This window comes from Mus caroli, unplaced genomic scaffold (genome assembly GCF_978045245.1).
Source record: "Mus caroli unplaced genomic scaffold, Mus_caroli_1 scaffold_6, whole genome shotgun sequence".
NCBI lineage: Eukaryota > Metazoa > Chordata > Mammalia > Rodentia > Muridae > Mus > Mus caroli.
In genome coordinates, this window is record NW_028227261.1 from 66,879,642 (window position 1) to 66,897,419 (window position 17,778).

The 17,778-nt window shown below is 41.3% G+C and overlaps 2 protein-coding genes across 2 annotated transcripts; both read left to right on the plus strand.

The window, feature by feature from the left end:
• Window positions 1–819: 819 nt before the first annotated feature.
• LOC110292939 (interferon alpha-9-like) lies at window positions 820–1,437 on the plus strand. Its single transcript, XM_021160629.2, has one exon. The coding sequence runs from the start codon at window positions 868–870 to the stop codon at window positions 1,435–1,437; it is 570 nt and encodes a 189-aa protein (XP_021016288.1). The 5' UTR covers window positions 820–867.
• Window positions 1,438–9,555: 8,118 nt separating this feature from the next.
• LOC110293504 (oogenesin-1-like) lies at window positions 9,556–15,548 on the plus strand. Its single transcript, XM_021161349.1, has 4 exons — window positions 9,556–9,627; window positions 12,988–13,298; window positions 13,769–14,344; window positions 14,981–15,548. The coding sequence occupies exons 1-4, from the start codon at window positions 9,595–9,597 to the stop codon at window positions 15,546–15,548; spliced, it is 1,488 nt and encodes a 495-aa protein (XP_021017008.1). The 5' UTR covers window positions 9,556–9,594.
• The last annotated feature ends 2,230 nt before the right edge of the window (window positions 15,549–17,778 follow it).

Below are 17,778 nucleotides of genomic sequence, written 5' to 3' on the forward strand. Positions count from 1 at the left end.
TTTCTTTCTTTATTCCTTCCTTGACCAAGGTATCATTGAGAAGAGTGTTGTTCAGTTTCCACGTGAAGGTTGGCTTTCTATTATTTATTTTGTTATTGAAGATCAGCCTTAGTCCATGGTGATCTGATAGGATGCATGGGACAATTTCAATATTTGTGTATATGTTGAGGCTTGTTTTGTGCCCAATTACGTTTTCAATTTTGGAGAAGGTACCATGATGTGCTGAGAATAAGGTATATCCTTTTGTTTTAGGATAAAATGTTCTGTCGATATCTGTCAGATCCATTTGTTTCATAACTTCTGTTAGTTTCACTGTGTCCCTGTTTAATTTCTGTTTCCATGATGTGTCCATTGGTGAGAGTGGCGTGTTGAAGTCTCCCACTATTATTGTGTGAGGTGCAATGTGTGCTATTTCATAGAAAAACTTGTCTTATAATACTTGTGTTCAGTTTCAAAGACATTTTTTCCCCTGTGGTGGGAATGGGATAAAGAACTGTTAGAGGGTGGACCAGGAGGTTAATGATGATTTGACTGTAAAAAAAGATTAAAGATAATTTATAAATAAATAATAGAATAAAATAGAAAAAGAGAACCTGTAAGACACCCTTTAGGGGGGTGTGGAACAAAAAAAAGAGGAAACAATAATGAAAACCAAAATGGATCAGACAAAAAGGCACAGACCCAAGCTGAGAACAAGCAAAAGAAAGTGAAAAGACCACTGGGAAGTTAGGAGAGGGCATTCAGAAAATAAAAACTATTTTCCACTATATTTAAGGCACATCTAGACAAGAGAGTTTTCAGAGAACTTAAAGGGGAAAACTCAGAACCAAACAGCTCAGAAGACCAGCAGCCTCTTCAAGACTCATAATGGCTAGGCCCTTTGCTTTCCTGATGGTCTTGGTGGTGATGAGCTACTGGTCAACCTGCTCTCTAGGATGTGACCTGCCTCAAACTCATAACCTCAGGAACAAGAAAATCTTGACACTTATGGCACAAATGAGGAGACTCTCCCCTCTCTCCTGCCTGAAGGACAGAAAGGACTTTGGATTCCCCCAGGAGAAGGTGGATGCCCAGCAGATTCAGAAGGCTCAAGCTATTCCTGTCCTGAGTGAGCTGACCCAACAGATCCTGACCCTCTTCACATCAAAGGACTCATCTGCTGCTTGGGATGCAACCGTCCTAGACTCATTCTGCAATGACCTCCATCTGCAGCTCAATGACCTCAAAGCCTGTCTGATGCAGCAAGTGGGGATGCAGGAACCTCCCCTGACCCAGGAAGACTCCCTGCTAGCTGTGAAGAAATACTTCCGCAGGATCACTGTGTACCTGAGAGAGAAGAAACACAGCCCCTGTGCCTGGGAGGTGGTCAGAGTAGAAGTCTGGAGAGCCCTGTCTTCCTCAGCCAAGTTGCTGGCAAGACTGAGCGAGGAGGAGTGAGTCCTGAGACAAAGTGTGGAGGTGGCGCTTCTGAACTCTACCTCTCTTTATAGGCTTTCCTTTAAAAACTCATTTATTTTTGTATGAATACAATCAATCTGCCTAGATGTTTCAGCAAAAATTGATCAAAGTTTTTCTGTATGTAAAAGCATGTATTTATTTTCAGTCTGTCAGTCTTATATTTTCTTTATTGTAGCAACCATCATATGTAATTAAAACGATTGTATATTCAAAGAAAGTTTCTTTATATAACACCTTGCTTTTCAGTGTCTCTTCAAATTTTAAATGTTCCCAGATGTCCCTCAACAGAGGAATGGATACAGAAATTATGGTACATTTACACAATGGAGTACTACTCAGCTATTAAAAAGAATGAATTTATGAAATTCCTAGCCAAATGGATGGACCTGGAGGGCATCATCTTGAGTGAAGTAACACAATCACAAAAGAACTCACACAATATGTATTCACTGATAAGTGGATATTAGCCCAAAACTTAGGATACCCAAGATATAAGAATACAATTTGCTAAACGCATGAAACTCAAGAAGAATGAAGACCAAAGTGTGGACACTGTGCCCCTTCTTAGAATTGGGAACAAAACACCCATAGAAGGAGTTACAGAGACAAAGCTTCGAGCTGTGATGAAAGGATGGACCATTTAGAGACTGCCGTATCCAGGGATCCATCCCATAATCAGCTTCTAAACGCTGACACCATTGCATACACTAGCAAGATTTTGGTGAAAGGACCCAAATATAGCTGTCTCTTGTGAGACGATGCCGGGGCCTAGCAAACACAGGAGTGGATGTTCACAGTCAGCTATTGGATGTATCACAGGGCTCCCAATGGAGAAGCTAGAGAAAGTACCCAAGGAGCTAAAGGGATCTGCAACCCTATTGTTGGAACAACATGATGTACTAACCAGAACCCCGGAGCTCTTGTCTCTAGCTGCATATGTATCGAAAGATGGCCTAGTCGGCCATCAATGGAAAGAGAGGCCCATTGGACTTGCAAACTTTATATGCCCCAATATAGGGGAATGCCAGGGCCAAAAGAATGGGAATGGGTGGGTAGGGAAGTGGGGGGCGCTATGGGGGACTTTTGGGATAGCATTGGAAATGTAATTGAGGAAAATATGTAATAAAAATATTAAAAATCAAAAAAAGTATACTCTACACCATTAATATGAACTGAGCCCCCAAATCATGCTCATACAGATATATACTTGCAGAGTGTTCAGACAAACCCTAAAGCTCTCCCTCTACTTCTCTCCTGTATAAAGTATCTTCTGGATATATGCTGTGCAGGAGAAAGCTAGAAAATGTTACTCATGTTACATTGTAAGCCAAAGTGTGGTGGATTCTCCTGGGCTAGGAAACTGCACCTCACTGCTCAGATTCTGCCATCTCAAAAATCTCACTCATTTTGGAACAAATTCAAACATCTTGCCTAGGTGCTTCAGCAATAATGAGCAATATTGTGTCTCTCTGTAAAAGCATTTGTTGTCCATCTATTCTGATTTATTTATTAAGTGTACTGTTTGTGTTCTTCACTTGTTTTGGATGAGAAGTTCATATTCTTGTTTTTACCTTAATGTAGCAAATGCATATGCAATGAGATAATTTTCTATGTTCTACAAATTATCTCTAAATGAATCTGGTTTGAGGTTTGAGTTTCTCCTTTCCATCTTTTCAAATATTTTTAATGTTTAAACTGATATTCTGCAGTACAAAAATTATATGCACGGCCAGAGTGAAAATATTGTGGATGTATGTGACATTGCCTACAGTTTACATGAGTAAATCTATTCACCTTATATTTGTCCTTCATTGGTGGCCAAAACTATACTTTACATTTCTCCAGTATAGTCTTCTATTGTACGTACAACCAAGGATTGTGCCTTAGTCCTCTTTGACCAACACTTCCCCAGATTTACCACTGTCTGACTTCTCTCAGTCCCATGCACTGGAGGAGTAACACCATCTTGAGATCAGTATCAGACTCCTAGGAAGAGCCAGTGCTGAGGTTTGAGGTATTTGTTTTAAGTTGAAGAATACTACAGAATCCAATACAGAGTGGTGGGCACAAAGGGTGTCTTCATGGATCCACCATTTAGGGACTAGTGAAGCACAGCCACATGGCCTGCAGAGGGTGGGAGGGAGGGAGGGAGGGATGATGGAGGCCTTTAAAGAAGAAATGTATAAATCCTTTAAAGAAATACAAGAACCTGGAGAAAGAAAAAAAAAATTCTCAGGAGCAGTCCTGCTTAAGTCCTTAAGCCTTGTTGTTGACCTGATCAAGCTTCCACCAGCCCTACCATTTGTCCCAAGAAGGTGTACAGCAACTTCCTCTCCCCGTTAGAGCGCCAGATGCAACCTCCTATGTAGGGACCATACTATAACACAACTCCATCTCCGGGACTCACCCGCCTGCTTGGCCGGGCCTCCTTCACCCTGGCCGGCTCACGATAGGCACTTCTCTGTCCTTTGTCATCACCGGGGGACTAGGAGCTTTGCTGAAACTTGTCACCACTAGGTGTCGCCCAACAATGGTCTCGATCAACCATGCAAACCAAAACAAATCACTCATGAGCTGCCACACTCACTCCGGCTCTTCCTAGCCTAGGGGGACGGAGCAGAGTACCCACCATTTCTCTGGAGTGGCACAAATAGTCCCTGTTGTCCTGCCCAAACATAGTGAATGCTTGCTGGACTGGACTCAGGCAGACTACCTTAGGCAACAACAACAACAACAAAGCGAAAGTATGACAGGGAGCTGTGAAAACGAGCGATATCATTCTCTAAAAAAAAAAAGTAAGTGACTAATGAGTTGATTAGCAGGGCAAAGAACTGGCACAAAGAGAGGAAGGGAGGCACAATTAGGGAAAGGGAGCCTCCAAACACGAGGTAAGGGGAGGGTAGCAGCGATCTCAGTTTCAAGCCATTTAGGTCTCATTTTTAAAACACTCCACAGCTGGGGGTTGTTATTATTTTCTGTTCTTTGCTGCAACCACCCACTGGCCATCCTGCTGCCCTCACTCACCCACCCACCCACCCACCCCCTTTTCAAAGACTAAATACAGAGTTAGAGTAAATTAAAAGAGTGGTGGAATGCTTAAAAAAAATCAAAAGAAAATAAGAAGAAGAAGAAGAAAAAAAAAGAAATACAAGAAACTACACTCAAACAGGTTGAGTCCTTTAAAGAGGAAACAAGTAAATACAAAGAAACACAGGAAAACACAATTGAAAAGGTGGAGGATATGAATAAAATTGTCCAAGAGCTGAAAATGGAAATACAAGCAATAAAGTTCCAACCCAAAGAGACTAACTACACTCAAGAAATAGAAGAAATAATTTCACATCACTAAAGTCAAAAGAAAAGAATCACAAACACATTACTACCTACAACATGAAAATAACAGGAATTAACAATTACTGGCCATTAATATCTCTCAACATCAATGAATTCAATTCCCTAATTAAAAAAAAAACACAGGCTAACAGAATGGAAGCATAAACAGAACACATCACTCTGCTGTATACAAGAAACACATTGCATCAACAAAGATAGACATTACCTCCAAGGGCTGAAAAAAGTTTTCATGCAAATGGACCTAACGAACAAATAGCATCCATTCCAATATCTACAAAAGTAAAATTTCAACCACAAGTAATCAAAAGAGACTGGGAAGAACACGCCATACTCACTAAAGGGAAAATGCACCAAAATGACATCTAATTTGTGAACATCCGAGCCTTGAGTGTAAAGGCATCTACATTCATAAAAGAAAATCATAAAACAGTTTGAGGCCAGCCTGGTCTACATGGAGAATTCCAGGATAGCCAGGGCCACTAGTGAGCCTTATTCTACAAACAAACAAACAAGCAAACATATCCTGTGTTTACAGACTCCACACATTATTAATACCATCACTCCAGAGGAAGAAACAGATAGATCTCAATGGATTTATTTGATAGTGTCTAGACTTAAAGATTTCCTTTTGGGAAATTCATAAAACTGAAAAGAGCCTGAAAGTCAAGAGCCCTAGCTACACCACTCCTAAAAACCAGTTTTATTTGTTCATTAATTTAGTAACTATTTATGTACTCTAAATTTGTTTTTGGGCAAGGTCTTGCTCTGTAGTTAAGGTTGATCTGAAACCCCAATTCCCAGCAACCCTCCTGCCTCAGCATGCCAGTTGAGAGGATGACTCTTTTAAACCAATACACCTGGCTGAGTTTTCTGAACACGTGATGTACATGGTTCTGAGTGTGTGTCACATTGGCATAGCTCTGTTCCTGACACTATACATGCACACAAAATCGAAAATTATCCTCTAAGTACTTGGTGACAAACACTGTCACTACTGTGCATTCTTTCCTGAAAATATATAGCTGAGTTGGATGCCCTGTCATTCTTCAGCTGTGTTAGCTAGCTACTCAAAAGGGCTGAGGCAGGTGGATGGCTTACATTGATTGTTAGGCAGCAGTTCTGGAGATGCAGCCTCCAGATGGTATTGACTGACGTTGGTTGTAAGTGCCACAGTAGAGAGAGAAGCTCACCAAGATGCTAGGCCTTTATTTCCAAGGACCAGATGGGTACAACCTCGCAGGGAAGACTGACCTCTAGCTAGTTCACTCTCTAGCTATTTTATTCAAACATTATACAAGTTAATTGGGGATGAAAAAGTTTCGAGCTACCAAAGTTATCTTGCTCTTTCTTTTCATGAGAGGAGACAACCCACACAAACCTCAGTCCCTTTTGACCACTGCTAGCCATAACCAAAAATAAGAACTCCAGGTTTGCTAGGAGTGTCTTAGGACCAAGATTAGTGCAGCTGCAAGCTCTCACATAGCACCAAGTGCAGACCTTCCAGAGAGACAATATTTCTTCAAGGGTCAAACAGTCTCATAACATTTTCTCAGTCTCTACTGATTGATCCAAACATAGAAAAGTTTATGTGTCCTTTAAAACAGTTTTAAATTTATGTCATGGATAACTGACATGTTATGTCAGTCAAAAGAGGGTGTCTTAGAAGAGACCGGCCAGGACACTACATAATTTGTGTCAATAATGGGAACTGAGCAAGGCATGGTCAAATAGACCTTTAATCTCAGCATCTTGGAGACAGAGGCAGGTTGATCTTTTGTGAGTTTATGGCAAGTCTGGTCTACATAAAAAGGTCCAAAAAACGTAGAACTGCATGGTTATACCCTGTTTCAAAAAACACAGTGGGATTTGAGACAGAATGTTGCCTCACACTTTTCACAACAGGAGACAGAAATGGTGTTGGTACTTCTTCTGGGCAAACACACTCTTAGTCAAGCATGTCTGTGTGATCCTTTCATTTCAGTGCTCCAGGAGGAGAGCTAGAGTACTCTCTGTACCCAGGGCAACCTGATCTGTATAGGGATTCCCAAGCCAGTCATGTCTACACACTGGAACCATGTCTTCATAAATATTTGTGAGATGAAAGGTAACTCAGATGTTTAGAGTACTGACTGCTCTTTCAGAGGACCCAACCACAAACCCCAGCACCCATATCAAGTAGCTTACAACCAACTGAAACTCCAGATCCAGAGGGCTGCACTTCCTCTGGCATCTAAGCAGGTTCATCCACTTGAACATTTCTCATCAAAGACACACACATACACATAAGTAAAAATAAGAAAAAATAATTTTAAAGTGTGATAAATGAGAAATTCACCACATCAATTTAATAAATAAATAAATGTATATATACAGATGTGTGCACTAAAATTAATATGAAGATGATTTCTAAGCAGTATTGTATTTATGTGCAGCAGTCTGGGACAATCTTTTGATTAAATGTTCACAAATGTGTTTTTATTTCATTTTTAAAAAATTTTGACTTTTCTTTCTTTCTTTCTTTCTTTCTTTCTTTCTTTCTTTCTTATTTCTTTCCTTCTTTTGTTCTCTCTCTCTCTCTCTCTCTCTCTCTCTCTCTCTCTCTCTCTCTCTCTCTCTCTCTCTCCTTTTTATAGTTTATTTGTGTAACTCTAGCTGTCCTGGAACTTGCTCTGCAGAAAAGGCTGGCCTCAAACTCAAAGATCTCCCTGCCTCTGCTTCCCAAGTGAAATGGAAACTTCTAGTTTTTTTTTTTTAAGTTACTTATGTCAAATTATGTTTTGCTGAGACACACAGGTGAAAGGATGACTTGCTAAAGCAGACACGTGAAAGAATGTTTTCCTGAAGCAGACACAGGTGAAAGGATGTTTTGATAAAGCAGACATATAAAAGAACCCTTGATAAAGGAATATGATTCCACAGACAGTGGGGACGAGCACTGAGCATCAGTTTGGTTTTCTCTACCTCACTATTCTTCACTAACAACATGCTTGTATTGGTTCATAGCATTGTTGAGCTTAACTTGTGATAATATCACCATTCAGAGAAACTCACCAAGAATTGCTCATGAGGTTTCTGCTGAAGTTTGCTGCTCCTGCATCCTCACCTTAGGCTGGTTGGCAAGCCTGGCAGTTCTATTGAGCCACAGATGTTGGTTCTTGCCTGATGTCTGCCTGCTGAGAGGACTGGACTGAAACTGCTGCTTCTTGTGCTCCCTTGGGCTGCCATGGGCTGCCTTTAGGCTCTGTGTATCTCAGGATGTTGTGACAGGAAACGTTCATGTACCTCGAAAGACCAGTCAAGAGCCTATCTGATACAATCACACCAGGGTCTTCATTCGAGCTAGCTAGGGCTTGACTCACCACTGACCCACAGTATGGTTCCTTGAGGAAAAACCCTGAACATTCATTAGGGCAAGGTTGTATAGAGAGGAGAAAGTGAGGAGTGAGTGTTTCTAGCCTGGCAAGCAACCACTTTGGGTGCTACTGTGACCTTTTACATAATTGGCTAGTGCTGGGAGTCAAACCATACTGTTAACTTCTGCTTCCCTCTGCATTGGTGGTTGTTAGGCAGAGGGTAGACTTGCTGGGGGTTAATTTGGAAAAGGTGAATTGGGGGTGGGTGGGCAATTAACCTGGAGATGCAGAATTTGTTAGGATTAGCCTAGAAACTGGAGCTAGCCTTGGATTTTGTTGGGGGTGGGTGTAACTTGAAAAACTAATGCTAGGTTCTGGCCTGTTAGTTTACTTGAGTTCAAACTAGGTCAGGTTCTCTAAGGTGCAGTATGAACCCAAAAATTTGGTCTCTCAAGGACAACATTCAGCATATTTGTCCACAAGGACATACTCCAGTCAGAAGGGGCCTGGTAAAGCACTCAATTGCCATATATTCATGCTGAGTCTAAGGAACTATAAGTCTCACCTGTCCCAGGAACCACCAGAAGGCCATACTCTCTGCTCGGCAATAGTAGAGAACCCAGTGTGCCCTGTTGTACTCTCTAGAGGTCTCAAATCCAAACATTCATCAATCTCGGCATATGGAGTCTCTCACAAGAACTGACACAGACACAATTAGCTTTTGTCTTACTAAGTACCAAACCCTATTCCTCTGAATCTCATTCCCATTGGAGAGGTTATTCAAGAGAAGGCAATGTGACCAGCCTCTTGTCATGGCAAAAACCACTGAACACCTTTTATTGTCTCAAAAGAGACAATACCACTGTCATATGGCCAACCACCGAGGTTCTGCTTTCTACGGATGGAGTCTGCCAAGGACAGACTGAGGAGAATCTCTGAAATGTATAGTATTACTCTTTACTTTTGAAGTTATTACAAGGTCCTGGGACACTGGGCTTTCTTTTACTAATCTGGAGAATGAGATAGAAGGTCTGTTAACTATTGACTACCTGACTGCACATCCAGATTGTATCTGATATTTAATAGTAAACCAAGTCATTTAAGTTTCTCCTGAGCATCTCTGGAGCCATGTGACTATGTAAGTACACCCTGAAACCCTGAACCATTTGGCTTAAATGAATATGTCCTTGACTATCCATCTGGTCAAAAATTCTTCCTGTGTATGAATCTGATCCAATTTACCTACATCATCCAAATCTGAAAATAAGCAAGTGGGTGAAGACTGAATTACTGAATCAGAGGCAGACTTTAACTGGGAGGGTGTGGCTACAAAGGGAGGGTTCAGCTGAAAGGTATATAAAGAGTCACAACAGGCAGAGAAACACTAGGTATCTTGGAGCCTGGAGTCACAGCCTCCCCTTGTCTAAATATGATCTGTCACCAGTGTCCGGATCAGGATCAGGTAAGTCCCTCAGCTCCATCAGGATACCTCATCTCATGCAACCTAGTCTAGGCTTGGCCTCACTTGAAATTTTGTTTATATAATTTTTTTTTTTTACTTGCTGGTTCTTCTTTTTTGAGATGAGATCTTTCCACATAAGATTGCCTGGCATATATCCTAGGTATTCTTTACTTATTGGCTAATAATCACTTATCAGTGTGTACACACCATGCATGCCCTTTTGGGTCACTCAGAATGATATTTCCATCCATTTATCTGCAAAATGCATAATGTCCTCATTTTAAATAGCTGAATAGTGTTCCATTGCGTAAACGAAGCACATTTTCTGCATCCATTCTTCTGTTGAGGGACGTCTGGGTTGTTTCCAGTTTTTGGTTTTACAAATAAAGTTGCTAAGGACATAGTGGAACATGTGTCCCTGTGGTATGGTGGGAATCTTTTAGATATATGCCCAGAAGTTGTATAGCTAAGACTTCAGGTAGAACAATTCTAATTTTCTGAATAACTTCCAGATTGATTTCCAGAGCAGTTGTACCAGTTTGCAATCCCACCAGCAAAGGAGGAGTATTCCTCTTTCTCTACAACCTCGCCAGCATAAGCTGTCATTTGAGTTTTTGATCTTAGCCATTCTGATTGGTGTAAGGTGGAATCTCAAGGTCATTTTGATTTACATTTCTAATTTTGCATGACTAAGGACTGTGAACATTTTATAAAGTGCTTTTCTGCCATTCGAGATTCTTCAGTGATTGAATTAGGGGAAGGATTGAAGAAACTGAAGTAGAGGGTGACCTCATAAGAAGTCTTAACTAACCTGGATCCCTGGGTGGTCCCAGAGACTGAGCTGGTTTGGTGAAACCAGGCACTATACTAGGCTGGTCCAAGGCCCTCGGCACATATATAACAGAGGATTGTCTGGTCTGTCCTTAGTGGGAGAAGGTGTGCGTAATCCTGGAGAGACTTGAGGCCCCAGAGATGGGGAATGGCTGGTGTGGGGGGGGCACCCTCTCAGAGGCAACAGGGAGGAGGAATGAGATGAAACTCAAGAGAGTCTCCTACCTCAGCCACCTGAGGTCTGCTTAACCAGAATACCCAAGTGTGTTCTCAATTAAATCTAATTATTAATTGGATCATTGTAGTTTCTGTGGTTTTTTTTGTCTTGTTTTTTGAGACCATCTCACTAAGATTGTCAGAGTGATCTTGAATTCAAAGGAATCCAGAGTGTAATGACAGCCGTGAGTTACTCAAGTGCCTCGAGTGCTGATCTTCATGTCACTTTAAGCCTGGCATTTTTGGGTGTACTTTTAATTCCAGCAACAGGGAGGCAGAGGCAGGATGAGCTCTGAGGTTGAAGCCTAATTGATCTATATATAGTGAGTGTAAAACACATATTACAGAAGTTATATGTGTCTTTAAAAAGACAAACCAAGGGGCTGCCGAGATGGCTCAGCATTCAAGAGCACTGAGTGCTTTTCCAGAGGTCTTGAATTCAATTCCCAGTAACTATGTAGTGGCTCACAATCATTTGTAATGGAATCTAATGCCCTCTTCAGGTGTGTCTGAAGACAGCCACAATGTACTCATATACATTAAACAAACAAACGAATAAGGCAAAACAAGCAAACAAACAGACAAAATACTAAAAAAATGATATTTGCATCTGCTCACTGATATATAGTCTCATATTTTCATGGAACTCAGGATGTCCTGAAACATGCAGGAAGAAAATTGCATATACATTTGTGTGTGTGTATGTAAATGTATGTGTTTGTATATATGCATGATTATGTGTATATACATATATATATATGTATGTGTGTGTATGTGTTTGTGTGTGTTTGTGTATATTTAATACACTTTATATCCTGATCACACCTTCCCTCCCTCCTACCCTCCCATAGGTGGTACCATTGTCTACAACAGGGAGACAGAGGCTGGATGGTCTCAAAGTTTGATTCCAGCCTGATCTATATAGACTGTTTCAAAACAGCCTATGGATAAAAACATGTCTCAAAGAAACAAAACAAAACAAACAAACAAACAAAAACAAGGTATTTCCATCTGCAGATTGATACTTGGTCTCTTCTTTCCAAGCAACCCAGGATGTGTTCAAAATTGCAGGAAGAATCCTGCTTCTTTTTATTAAGTGTTTAAATGAAAAACTTATCAGTTGAAATAAAAACTCTTGCTTTTTTCTTTCTTCTTTCTTCTTCTTCTTTCTTCTTCTTTCTTCTTCTTCTTTCTTCTTCTTCTTCTTTCTTCTTCTTCTTCTTCTTCTTCTTCTTCTTCTTTCTTCTTCTTCTTTCTTCTTCTTCTTCTTTCTTCTTCTTCCTTCTTCTTCCTTCTTCTTCTTCCTTCTTCTTCTTCTTCTTTCTTCTTCTTCTTCCTTCTTCTTCTTCTTCCTCCTTCTTTTACTTTCTTCAAGTCACAAGCAAGCTGTTCTGGCGCTGTAGAAGTAACCAATTATGGCATTGAGCTAGTGACCCTCCTGTCTTCTGCATGTGATTTATAATCTCTACCTCATAGTCTCTTTTTCTCTTCTTTCTGGATGCTCTATAAAGAGTTACAGACCATGTCAATGACTACTGATGGCTTACTGACTTTAGTGTTTCTTTTACATTCTGTTTAACTCTGTAGCTTACAGAGCTCAAGCTTGGAGTCTTCCTGATACTAAAAAGCCAGTATAGGCAATGATCAAAGATTGATGTCCATAATTAATGATGGGAATATCAAAGGTTCTGTGACTTATACCATGCAGTGTAGCTGGATGAATAGAGATGGTGGAAATTTTGGAAACTGTTTTCATTTGCTTTCTTTGAGGGCCTGGAGAGCTAAGCACAGTCTATTCATCAACAACTGACTGAGCCTTCAGGGTTCCTGATTATCCCTTCCCAGTGGGATGTATTTGCCCCAGCTGAAGTGGGTGTACACGGTCTTTGGGAACTAGGATACTTTGGAGAGACTTCACACAACCAGAGAGGAGAATTATGGCTTTCAAACCAACAAAGGCTGGACTAAACAGTTCAGCATTAGACATGCTATGGTGGCACAGGGTGAGCAGTGGTGGAACACACCTTTAATCCCAGCACTTTGGAGGCACAGGTAAGCAAATCTCTGTGAGGTCCAGGCAATTGTGGTCTATAAAGCAAGTTGCAAGACAGTCAAGAATACAGGTACCTCTGTAAAGATCCTATCTCAAAAAAAAAAAAACCCAGAAAAAAAAAAACCTGAGGCTGATCAACTTGGTAAACTGAGTTTTCCATACTCATCAGCAGTGATCTAGCCCTCATACTTCCCTGTGTGGGCAGAAGAGCTTCCTATGTTTCTTGTTTTTAATGTTATATTTTTTCCCTGCTTCCCTAGCATGACTCTTTAGAAGAGGAAACAATGAATGTCTACTCCCCACCCACCCTTCTGCAGCTGGCAAGGCAGAAGCTACTGAGGGAGGAGACCTTGGCCACTTCTGCTCTCAAGGACCTACCCAAGGAGCTGCTACCAGAGATATTTGAGGAGGCCTTCACTGATGAACGTACAAAGATCTTAAGGGCCATGATACCTATGTGGCCCTTCCCATGCCTTCCTGTAGGAACGCTGATAAAGAACCCCAACCTGGAGACTTTGAAGGCTGTGCTTGAGGGACTAGATATACTGCTTGCACAAAAGGTTCGCTCCAGGTAGGCAGGATCAGCTAGGGTGGAGAAAGGTTCTCTAGGTGCTGAGAAGGAGCAACTAGAAATAGGGAATATTTGGCCAACCATGGATCAGAGGCTGCTGATTGCATCAGCCAGAGAGGACTATAGAGGCTTGGGCTCAGTCTCAGCTATCTGGACAAATAATGGCTAATGTAGAAGACAAAAAAGAGTAGACACAGTCAGTGCAGAATGGGCATTTCCATGCATACCTGAAAGGTACATGTAAAAAGAGGTTGGGATTAAGAGGTCTGGAAGGAAGGGAAGTAAGACAGGGCTAAAGATGCATCTTGCAAAGAATGCTATTCATTTACTGAGCATGAGTCTCTGGGTTTGATTCTAGGCACAGGGAAAAGCAAAGTTTTGGAAGAAACAGCTGAAGTATGAGGTATGGAAGAACATCAGACTGTAAAATGTGTCTTCTCTTCTGAAAATTATACAAATTTCTCCCACAGTAGGTGCAAACTCAGAGTACTCAATTTGAGGAATGAACACCATGAGTTTTGGAGGATATGGGCTGGATCCCATGAAGATGAATGCTTACCACACTTGACCCAGAAGCAGCCAGTGGAGAATAGTCCAGACTGTGGAGTGAAGAAACATTTGCAGGTGACAACTGACTTCAAACTCATGAAGGGCAGACTTGATGAATCTGCTACATACTTGTTGCAGTGGGCCGAGCAGAGAAAAGATTCCATTCATCTATGCTGTAGAAAGCTGCAGATTCAGGGCATATTCAAAGACACATTCATAGAAATCTTCAAAATTATAGATACAAACTGTATGCAGGAGCTGGAGCTAAGTTGTATCTGGGAAGAAGAATTGTCTTTTCTTAATCCCTACCTGAGACAGATGAAAAATCTTCTCACTCTCAAGCTAGGTGACATCACAGAAGTTACTATGGATGGTGATGATTTGTTTGACAAGAAGAAAAGGCGCAAGTTGATTTCTCAGCTTCTCTCATTCTACTGTCTCCAGAATCTCTATGTAGATGGTACCTTTATAGAAGGAAATATGATAGAATGCCTCAGGTAAGAAAGGATTGAGAGGGCCCAGAAGACCATAGAAGACATCTCTCCCCACCCCCCTCAAGCTAGGGAGTACTTGATGGTCTGGCCACCATAAGCCTAACACTGTTAGTACTGTTAATGACATAGCATATCTGAGCAGATGAGCTCTGTGATAATATATGTATGACCAGGAACAAGCATGCCTCTAATTGCTCATATGTGAGAGGTTTTGAGTCCAGAAACAGGTTGAATAGATGAGAAATATGCAACACTGTGGTTGGAGGTGAAGGCAGGATCCTGGCCTTTGAAGGAACAGTGGTTTGAGAACTCTTAAAATCAGCACTAGAAAGTTGTTGAATTTTGTTTGGTGTAGATAGTCCTTCTTACATGCACCATGTTGACATGATACAGCCATTGCTGTGGTTTCTGCCATTCCCTGAATTATACATATGGTGATGTCTATAGGCCTTAGACTAGAATTCTGCAAGTTGTGTGAGCAGTCAACAGAGAGCCATGTCCTGGGGTTTGACATCAATATATGATCAGAATGAGATTGGGAGAAGCGTCATCTGCTTCACTGTCAATTACACCAATGCTCTTCAACACTTTTTGCCAGAAAGCAATCATTTGTTCTCTCCCCATTTGTTCTCTCCCCAGATACCTGAAGAAGCCCTTGGAGACTCTGTGCCTCCAATACTGTTTTCTCTCACAGACAGACTTGGATTACCTGCCCCATTGCCTGAATATTTGTAAGCTCAAACATCTGAACCTGAGTTATATATTTTTATTTAATTTATTCCTTGAGCCTCTTGGGAGTCTTCTTGAGAGAGTTAAAGATACCCTGCAAACCCTGGAAATGCAATTATGTGGGATGACGGACCGTCATTTCAGTGTCCTCCTGCCTGCCCTAAGCCAATGCTCCCACCTCACAAAGATCAATTTCTATGAAAATACCCTCTCTTTACCTGTTCTGAAACAACTTTTGTACCACACAGCCAACCTGAGCCAGCTGACTCAGGAACAGTACCCTGCCCCTCAGGAGTGCTATGATAACATGCGTGGAGTTGAAACACACAGACTGGAAAACGTATGCACTGGGCTTCTGGATATACTCAGGGCCAAAAGACAGCCCGAGAGGGTTGCCTTTGCTACATCCCGTTGCATTAAATGTCGTGGCTTCTTGGTCTATGATCTGGAGACCCAACGTTGCCTTTTCCAGCACTAAATAGGGTAAAGTTGATTGTGGAACTGATAAATGGAAGCTTAGTAGTGGGGATTGATAAAATCCTAGGTGAATGTACATTGCTGAGAGGAGCATGGATACATCAAGCACCCCAAAGTCTGATACATTCTGGAAAAGCAAGGTCTTTCTCTGAGCTGGTGAGTGGATGTTGCATCTGCAGGAAAATATCAAGCACTCTTTTCTCTCCAGGATTACTGTGGTTTGACAGTGTTACAAGAGGCACTCTTCTATGAGGAGCTTGTCCCCCTCTGTTGATTTCATACAATAAATGTGATGACTTTCTGGGTTGTTGGTATGTCTCCATCAGAGCACACAGCCTACTCATTCCCACCATCTCTGTACCTGTCTGATTTCTCATCACCATAGTTAGGTAAATCTCAGAGCTGTGCAGGTCTCATCAATGGGACCTAGAGCACACACATAGTGCTCAATGTTTGGGAAACAATAAGTATGTAGTACATTCAGAGCACAGCAACTAAGTGAGATATGGAGAACAATGGGATGAGGAGACAGGTTTCTTCTGGAGTCAGAAAATTGAGGACAAAGTGAAAACCAAAGCAGGCACATTTCAGGAACCATATCCTTGTATTTAACCCTTACTGAAAGACGATTTGCAACATATGAACATTCAGAGACCTGATATCAGAGAAGGACATATCTATTTCTTCATACTGCCAGAACACTTTATATGTTGCCTAAGAGGAGCTTAACTCCTTATGTAGAGAAATATGTCCTAACAACCAGGGCCCTAAATCTGTTCATCTGGAGATAAAAGGTAGACACTGTCACCTGGTTTCCTGTGACAGGTCCTCACAGGGGATTCCCAACCTTCATAAGATAGTGAGGTGACTCACAGCAGGTTGAGGAGAAGATGATGTTCTCTATGGAACTTATCAGTCTCCTTACTCACTTTTCAGTTCATCTCTTTGACATCCGGGCCAGCCAAAGTCTCTGGACCTAACATCTGGGGCTGTGCTTCACTAGCTTGTTATGGGTTTTATTGTCCTCTCTAGAGCGCCTAGAGTGCTGAAAATAAATCTATACACATCCATGTTAGGCTATTTTCTTTAAAAAGAATGCACCAGGATACTCTTCCTGAGGTATTATGAATAGAATAGCCTAAGAAAATTTAAAACCATGAGTTTTCTGGAGGGATGACCATAGAGAATAGAAGACACTTCTGACTGGAGTCTGTCTCTATAGTCATTATGTAGAGATCCTCAGAGTCAGCCCAAGTTACACTAAGTATGAGTTCTCAGCACAATGGAGATCTATTTACCTCAGAGGGGCAAAGGGAATGGGATAAACAACAAAGACAGGAGATAGAAGATAGGAGAGAAGGGGAGGGGAAGGGGAGGGTCAGGAACAGGAGCAAAGACTGCCTCTGGGTAGAGAAGAGGCAGAATACCTAGCCTATCAGCAAAAAGCATGTTATAAAGGTAAAAGAGTAACCCCCCAAAAAAGAGTAAACCCCATATGAGAATGAGATATTTAATTTTAATTGGGCTTGATGATTAGGCAAGCCAAAAGCCAAAAAGGCTTTTGATTGCTAGACTTGAGAGCTGGGCTTTGGAAGTGAGCCTCAAAAAGAAGGGTCCAAATAAAGCAATGGTACTTGAGGACTACTTTTAGAAATGCAATCTAATAGGTTTCAGCAAGTTACAGAGAATGGGGGGAAAGGGCAAGGTTTGCCAGAGCCATGTTTGTCATTGTCAGGGTGATGGCTACTGTCCCTTCATTGAGGCAGTAGGATTGTTGAAAGTTGGAGTTACAAATTAATGTACAGATCAAGACCCACCCTTTATCCAAAACCAAAACCAAACCAACAAACCAACCTCCCCTCAAACAAAGTACACACATAGCACCTCACTCAATTTATTAAAAGATGACTAAATAAACAAGATTGGCACTGGGGAAGGAAACACTGAATGGGCTCTGAACTCTCAGGCTCTGAGATTACAATTATATCTAGTAAATAAACGTTACTTTTACCTATCAAAGACCTTAACATAAAATGAGACACATGCAACCTGATAGAAAAGAAAGCAGGAAGTACCCTTAAAGAATGCATTGGCACAGAAGACATCTTAATGGACAGAAACCTAATTGCATGGACATTATGACCAACAATTGATAAATGGAATGTCTTTAAAGTGAAAAATCTTCTGAAAGGCAAAGGATATTTTTCAAAAGGACTAAATGGCTATGTGAG

Bases quoted from the DNA above. Each gene is read 5' to 3' on its own strand.
- LOC110292939 (XM_021160629.2), top strand. From the start codon at position 868: ATGGCTAGGCCCTTTGCTTTCCTGATGGTCTTGGTGGTGATGAGCTAC.
- LOC110293504 (XM_021161349.1), top strand. From the start codon at position 9,595: ATGATCTGTCACCAGTGTCCGGATCAGGATCAG. The intron at 9,628-12,987 runs GTAAGTCCCTCA...CTGCTTCCCTAG, and splicing joins AGTGTCCGGATCAGGATCAG to CATGACTCTTTAGAAGAGGA. The intron at 14,345-14,980 runs GTAAGAAAGGAT...TTCTCTCCCCAG, and splicing joins AATATGATAGAATGCCTCAG to ATACCTGAAGAAGCCCTTGG.